Raw genomic sequence first — 8053 nt, 5'->3', positions numbered from 1 at the left:
AACAAAAAGTGGGCGCTAGAAACAACATCATACGAAAGCTGACTGGCACAACCTGGGGATCACAACCAGACACAGTGAAGACATCTGCCCTTGCGCTATGCTACTCTGCTGCTGAGTATGCATGCCCAGTGTGGAACACATCTCATCACACTAAAACAGTGGATGTGGCTCTTAATGAGACATGCCGCATTATCACGGGGTGTCTGCACCCCACACCACTGGAGAAATTACACTGCCTAGCCGGTATTGCACCACCTGACATCCGCCAGGAAGGAGCAGCCAATAGTAAAAGGACCAAGGCAGAGACATCTCCAGCTCATCCCCTGTTTGGGTATCAGCCAGCACGTCAATGACTTAAATCAAGACATAGTTTTCTTAGATCTACAGAGACACTCGCTGGAACACCCCAGCAAGCGAGAGTCCAAAAGTGGCAGGCTCAAACCCAGAACCTCAATCCATGGCTGACACTAAATGAGTGACTCCCCGCTGGGCACACAGAGGACTGGGCGACTTGGAAGGCGCTGAACAGATTGCGCTCTGGCACCACGAGATGCAGAGCCAATCTTAAGAAATTGGGCCACAAAGTGGAATCCTCAACATGCGAGTGTGGAGAAGAGCAAACCAGTGACCACCTGCTGCAATGCCACCTGAGCCCTGCCACGTGCACGATGGAGGACCTTCTTGCGGCAACCCCAGAGGCACTCCAAGTGGCCAGAGACTGGTCAAAGGACATTTAACCAAATACCAAATTTACAAAATCTGTGTGGTTTTTTTTTCTTTTTCTTTTGAATCTGTGTGTTTGTTTTGCTCTGTTAGAATTGTAATACAATGGCTGCTGATGACACGATAAATAAATATAACCGGTCCGAATCCCTCTTTGAAGGTGAGAGGGTCGGTATATAAAACCTCGAAATAATAATAAATAATAAATAAGATGGTCAGTTGAAACATTCACACCTGGCTCCAGGTGTGGAGAGTGTCTGGTTTGCCCACCTTGGAACATGCAAGGTATCATTGTCCTTCTTTAAGCGTCCCTTTCAAATCTATAATACTATATCTGTGTCTCTGTGTGTGAATCATATCTATCTATCTATCTATATTTCTGACTGGATGACTCTCTGTCAGGAGGGCTCTGATTACGTTTTCTTGCCCTGGTGAAGAGAGTTGGACTGGATGGCCTTAAGTATTTTCTGTTCGTCATGGGGGTTACATGTGGGAAGTTTGCCCCAATTCTGTCGTTTGTGGGTTTCAGAATGCTCTTTGATTGTAGTGAACTATAAATCCCAGTAAGTACAAATCCCAAATGTCAAGGTCTATTTCCCTTAAACTCCATCTGTGTTCATATTTGGGCATATGGAATATTCGTGCCAAGTTTGGCCCAATTCCATCGTTGATGGAGTTCAGAATGCTCTTTGATTGTAGGCGAACTATAAATCCCAGCAACTACAACTCCCAAATGTGAAGGTCTATTTTCCCCAAACTCCACCAGTGTTCACATTTGGGCATACTGAGTATTCGTGTAGAATTTGGTCCAGACCCATCATTGTTTGAGTCCACAGTGCTCTCTGGATGTAGCTGAACTACAACTCCAAAACTCAAGGTCAATGCGCACCAAACCCTTCTAGTATGTTGTGTTGGTCATGGGAGTCCTGTGTGCTGTGTTTGGTTCAATTCCATCATTGGTGGAGTTCAGAATGCTCTTTGATTGTAGGCGAACTATAAATCCCAGCAACTACAACTGCCAAATGTCGAGATTCTATTTTCCGCAAACTCCATCTGTGTTCATATTTGGGCATATGGAATATTTGTGCCAAATTTGGTTCCAGATCCATCATTGTTTGAGTCCATAGTGATCTCTGGATGTAGGTGAACTACAACTCCCAAACTGAAGGTCAATGTCCACCAAACCTTTCCAGTATTTTCTGTTGGTCATGGGAGTTCTGTGTGCCATGTTTGGTTCAATTCCATCATTGGTGGAGTCGAGAGTGCTCTTTGATTGTAGGGGAACTATAAATCCCAGCAAGTACAACTCCCAAATGTCAAGGTCTATTTCCTCCAAACTCCATCTGTGTTCATATTTGGGCATATGTAATATCCGTGCCAAGTTTGGTCCAGATTCATCATTGTGTGAGTCCACAGTGCTCTCTGGATGTAGGTGAACTACAACTCCCAAACTGAAGGTCAATGCGCACGAAACCCTTCCAGTATGTTGTGTTGGTCATGGGAGTCCTGTGTGCCATGTTTGGTTCTATTCCATCATTGGTGGAGTTCAGAATGCTCTTTGATTGTAGGTGAACTATACATCCCAGCAACTGCAACACCCAAATGACAAAATCATAATTTTTAGATTATATTACCACATTATTAGTATGTTATATAATATAACGTAGTTCCATACACTTTCCTCATGTTTCTATGATAGACTCAATGAGGAAATGACACTGCTGTGGAGGCCCCCTCGCGGCCTACTTCCCCCGCTGCAGCCGCGGCCTTTCCTAGTCCCGCAGGCCGAGGGCGAGGCCTCGAGGTCGGCATGGCGGCGGCGGTGCGGGTGGTGCGCCTGGGCCGGGTCTCCTTAAAGGCTTCCCTGGAGGTTCAGGATTCCCTGGTGAGGCTCCAACGAGAGGAAAGAAGCCCCGAAGGCCTCGCCGGGCGGCTCCTCGTCTGGGAGCCCGAGGCGCCGGTGTACACAGTGGGCCTCCGCGGCCTAGGAGTCGGCTCCGAAGCCCCGGCCTGGGAGTGGGAGCTAGGCCGGCTGAGCGCGCTGGGGGCCGGGCTGGTGCGCGTGCGGCGCGGGGGGCTGTGCACCTTCCACGGTCCCGGGCAGCTGGTGGCCTTCCCGGTGGTGGACCTGCGGAGGATGCCCGGGAGGCCCCCGCTGCGCGCCTTCGTGGCCCAAGCGGGAGAGGCCGCGGCCCGGCTCTGCCGAGGAGAACCCTTCGGGCTCCGCCACGCCCGGCACAGGACGCCCCCCCACACCGGAGTCTGGCTCCAGGGAAGGAAGGTCTGCGCCATCGGTGAGGAAGGAAGGGGAAGGAAGGGAAGGAAGTGTAAGAAGGAAGGAAGGAAGGAAGGAAGGAAGGAAGGAAGGAAGGGAGGAAGGGAGGGAGGAAGGGAGGAATGAAGGGAAGAGGAAGAGGGAGGGAAGGAAGGGAAGGAAGTGTAAGAAGGGAGGAAGGAAGGGAGGAAGGAAGGGAAGGGGAAGAGGGAAGGGAAGGAAGTGTAAGAAGGAGGGGAAGGAGGAAGGGAAGGAGGAAGGGGAAGGGAAAGAGGGACGGGAAGGGAAGGAAAGGGGGATAGGAAGGGGGCGAGGGACGGGAAGGGAAGGAGGTGTAAGAAGGAAGGAAGGAAGGGGAAGAAGGAAGGGAAGGGGAAGAGGGAAGGGAAGAAGGAAGGAAGGAAGGAAGGAAGGAAGGAAGGGGAAGAGGGACGGAAAGGGAAGGGAAGAAGAAAGGAAGGAAGGAAGGGAAGGGAGGGAGGGAGGGGAGGAAGGAAAAGGAAGAAGGAAGGGAAGGAGAAGAGGGACGGGAAGGGAAGGAAGGGAAGGCAGGAAGGAAGGAAGAAAGGAAGGAAGGGGAAGAGGGACGGAAAGGGAAGGGAAAGGAAGGGAAGGAAGGAAGGGAAGGGAAGCAGGAAGGAAGGGAAGGGAGGGAGGGAGGAAGGAAGGAAGGAGAGAGAAGTTGGGAAGGTATATGAGAGAAGAAAGGTAAGAAAGAAGAAAGGAAGAAAGAGAGAGTAGGAGGATGGGAAAGAAGGGAAAAAGGAAGGAAGGAAAAGTTGGGAAGGTATATGAGGGAAGAAAGAAGAAAGAGAGAGTAGGAGGATGGGAAAGAAGGGAGAAGGAAGGAGGAAAGAAAGAGAGAAAGGAATAAAGAAAAAGAAGAAAGGAATGAAGGGGAAGGGAAGGAGGTGAAGGAAGGAAGGAAGGAGAAGTTGGGAAGGTATATGAGGGAAGAAGGGTAGGAAAGAAGGAAGAAAGAGAGTAGGAGGATGGGAAAGAAGGGAGGAAGGAGGAAAGGGGAAGGGAAGGAGGTGAATGAAGGAAGGAAGAAGTTGTGAAGGTATATGAGAGAAGAAGGTAGGAAAGAAGGAAGAAAGAGAGAGTAGGAGGATGGGAAAGAAGGAAGGAAAGAAAGGAAGGGAAGATGTATGAAGGAGGGAAGGAAGGAAGGAAGGAAGGAAGGAAGGAAGGAAGGAAGGAGAATTTGGGAAGAAAGGTAGGAAAGAAGGAAGATAGGTAGGAAAGAAGGAAGAAAGAGAGAGTAGGAGGATGGGAAAGGAGGGAGGGAAGGAAGGGAGGGAGGAAGAAAGGAAGGAGAAGTTGGGAAGGTATATGAGGGAAGAAAGGTAGGAAATAAAGGAGAAAGAGAGAGTAGGAGGATGGGAAGGAAGGAAGGAAGGAAGGAAGGAAGGAAGGAAAGGAGGGGAAGGGAAGGGGAAGGAAGGAAGGAAGGAAGGAAGGAAAAGTTGGGAAGGTATATGAGGGAAGAAAGGTAGAAAAGAAAGAAAGAGAGAGTAGGAGGATGGGAAAGAAGGGAGAAGGAAGGAGGAAAGAAAGAGAGAGAAAGAAAAAAGAAAGGAATGAAGGGAAAGGGAAGGAGGTGTATGAAGGAAGGAAGGAAGGAAGGAGAAGTTGGGAAGGTATATGAGGGAAGAAAGGTAGGAAGGAAAAAAGAAAGAGAGAGTAAGAGGATGGGAAAGAAGGAAGGAAGGGGAAGTGAAGGAGGTGTGGGAAGGAAAGAAGAAGTTGGGAAGGTATATGAAGGAAGAAAGGTAGGAAAGAAAGAAGAAAGAGAGTAGGAGGATGGGAGGAAGGAGGAAAGGAAGGAAGGAAGGAGGGAAGGGGAAGGGAAGGTGTATGAAGGAAGGAAGGTATATGAGAAGAAAGGTAGGAAAGAAAGAAAGGGAGTGTAGGAAGATGGGAAAGAAGGGAGGGAGGGAGGAAGAAAGAAAAGGAAGGGGAGAAGGTGTATGAAGGAAGGAAGGAAAGAAGGAAGGAAGGAGAGAGAGAGAGAAGAAAGATGGAAGGAAGGATGGACAAGTTGGGAAGGTATGTAAGGAAACAGGTAGGAAGGAAAAAAGAAAGGAAGAGTAGGTGGATGGGAGAGAAGGGAGGAAGGAAGGGAAGGAAAGGAAGGGAAAGAAGGAAAGAAAGAGGAAGGGAGTAAGGAAGAAAAGGGAAGGGAAAGAAGTTTGTGAGGGAAGGAAGTCATCAGAATTGCAGAGGTATGTGAGGGAGGGAAGGAAGGAAGGAAGGAAAAAGAAGGGAGAGCAAAAGGGAAAGAAAGAGGAAAGAAAGAAAAAGATGAAGGGAGGGAGGAAAAAAGGGATGTGAAGAAGGTTTATGGGGGGGAAGGAAGGAGAAGGAGGGAAGGAAAGGAAGAATGTGAGGGAAAGGGAGAAGGAGGAGAGGAGGGGAGGGGAAGAGGAGGAGATGGAAAGGGAAGACAAGGGAATGAGGTGTATGAGGGAAGGAAGGAAGAGGAAAAGAAGAGCAGGAGAGAAAGAGGGGGAAAGGGAGGAAGGGAAAAGAGGAAGGAAATAAAGAAAGGGATGTGGGGGGAAGTGTATGAGGGAAGAAGGGAAGGAGGTGTATGAGGGAAGGAAAAAAGGAAAAGAAGAAAGGGGAAGGAAATTCATGTGAGGAAAGGAAGGAAGGAAAGAAAGAAAAAAGAGGAATGTATGAAGGGGAGAAAAGGAAGGAAAGGGAAGTGGGGGAAGGTATATGAGGGAGGGAGGGAAGAAAGGAAAGAAAGAGAGAGAGAAAAGGAAGGAGTTCAGGTGGGGCAGTGCCAGGTGTGTATGGTGGAAAGGAAGGAAAGAAGGAAGCGGGAAAAGGACAATATATAAGAAGGAAGGGAGGAAGAACAGAAGGGAAAGAAAACGTATTGGTCAAGGGGGAAAAGCGGGATAATAATAAACATTATTATTATTATTATTATTATTATTCCCAAGCGTCCTAAGCACTTGGGAAGTGTTCGACTTGTGATTTTGTGATATGAAATCCAGCATATAGACCTTGTTTGCTGTGACACACTGTGTTTTTGTGTCAATAATAATAATAATAATAATAATAATAATAAATTTTCCTGGGGACGGTGATTTACGGTCTGTTTCCATTTCTGATGGAGGGCCTTCTTTTTATGCCCCCGCTCTAGGTGTGCACTGTGGGCATCACATCACCTCCCACGGCTTGGCTCTGAATTGCTGCACCGACTTGACGTGGTTCGACCACATCGTTCCCTGCGGCCTGGAAGGGACGGAGGTCACCTCCCTGAGCAAAGAGCTGCAGAGGCACGTCTCGGTGGAAGAAGCGCTCGAGCCCTTCCTGGCTGCCTTCCAAGAAGTCTTTCAGTGCACTTTAATCGAGGACGAGTCGCCCAGAACAAAAGAGAACGGCGGTTTCTAGCCCTCTCTGAGAGCACAACACACTTTCCCCTCCTTTAGAGACAGAAATAGGAAGCACACTGTGTATAATGAGGGTTATCTTCTATTGTGTACACTACAAATATTGGCCTTCCCAATAAAGCGTGGGAATTGGGTCCATTGGGAGACGGCACCCAAGACCCCGTGACACAGAGTTTTCAGTGTCTCAAATAAAAAACTACATTTTCCAGGAATCTGTGATCATTTAACCCAGGCTTTTACAATCGGTGACGTCGTTAACAGGGTTGGAATCATAGAATCATAGAATCAAAGAGTTGGAAGGGACCTCCTGGGCCATCCAGTCCAACCCCATTCTGCCAAGAAGCAGGAATATTGCATTCAAAGCACCCCTGACAGATGGCCATCCAGCCTATGATTAATAATAATAATAATAATAATAATAATAATAATAATAATACAATCCTAGAGTTGGAAGAGACCTCCTGGGCCACCATCCAGTCCCACCCCATTCTGCCAAGAAGCAGGAATATTGCATTCAAATCACCCCTGACAGATGGTCATCCAACCTCTGTTTAAAAGCTTCCAAAGAAGGAGCCTCCACCACACTCCGGGGCAGAGAGTTCCACTGCTGAACGGCTCTCACAGTCAGGAAGTTCTTCCTCATGTTCAGATGGAATCTCCTCTCTTGTAGTTTGAAGCCATTGTTCCATTGCGTCCTAGTCTCCAGGGAAGCAGAAAACAAGCTTGCTCCCTCCTCCCTGTGGCTTCCTCTCACATATTTATACATGGCTATCATATCCCCTCTCAGCCTTCTCTTCTTCAGGCTAAACATGCCCAGCTCGTTAAGCCGCTCCTCATAGGGCTTGTTTTCCAGACCTTTTATTATTTTAGTCGCTCTCCTCTGGACACATCTTTGAATTGTCGTACCCACTTACGCACTTTGCTTTCACTCATAACATGTTGCATCCCAGTTCAGGAAATGAGACCATAAGATTAAATCCACCACACTGGATTGTGGGGAAAAACAATCCTCTTTATTGATGAAAAATGGTTACAAAAGAAAGGTAAATGCAAAGTCAAAATGCCATAGTAGAAACACAGCAGTCAGGAAAACTCTGAACTTGAGCAAAATTCCAAAAGACACAATACAGAAACCAGGAACCTGTTAGCATCACTAACTGTACTTGAAAACTAGAAACCTCTGGGAATGCAGGCCATGGAACACAGGAAATCTGCCAAGGTACTGCCTCAGTCTAAAACGTTGCTTGATCTGGCTAGACAGCCGGGAAGAGGCCCCTTATACTAAATAAACTATTTCTTGAAACGCCTCCAGACTTTGAAGCCTCCCTCTCCCATAATCTGTTTGACCTTCGTAGAAACTGTGATTCACTCCTGTTTTTCCAAATCTGTTCTCTTCGGTCCTCATTACCAAACCCAGGTGTGAGTCCCTCTGGAGAGCTATCACTGCTTGATTCCAAAACATTCTCATCAAGAAGTTCAGTTTCACTTTCCCCGCCACTGGCCTCGTAATCAACAGTTTCAACCCCATCAGGGAAAGATACATGTTCAGAGGCCTGTTCAGTTGCATCAGGAAATACAATTAAAAAATCATGTTCAGGTTCTGGTTCGCACGGAGGCTGAACCCCAACATAACAGTATCACCGTA

The 8053-nt window shown here is 47.7% G+C and overlaps 1 protein-coding gene across 1 annotated transcript; it reads left to right on the top strand.

Annotated features, from left to right (window-relative positions):
- Positions 1-2426: 2426 nt before the first annotated feature.
- Positions 2427-6620, top strand: LIPT2 (lipoyl(octanoyl) transferase 2). The gene is made up of 2 exons (XM_067466439.1): positions 2427-3017; positions 6159-6620. Exons 1-2 carry the CDS (start codon positions 2534-2536, stop codon positions 6407-6409), a joined length of 735 nt encoding a protein of 244 aa, XP_067322540.1. The 5' UTR covers positions 2427-2533; the 3' UTR covers positions 6410-6620.
- Positions 6621-8053: the final 1433 nt, after the last annotated feature.

The sequence above is a fragment of the Anolis sagrei genome, chromosome 3 (genome assembly GCF_037176765.1).
Source record: "Anolis sagrei isolate rAnoSag1 chromosome 3, rAnoSag1.mat, whole genome shotgun sequence".
Taxonomy (NCBI): domain Eukaryota; kingdom Metazoa; phylum Chordata; class Lepidosauria; order Squamata; family Dactyloidae; genus Anolis; species Anolis sagrei.
This window is presented reverse-complemented; position numbering and strand designations above follow the sequence as displayed.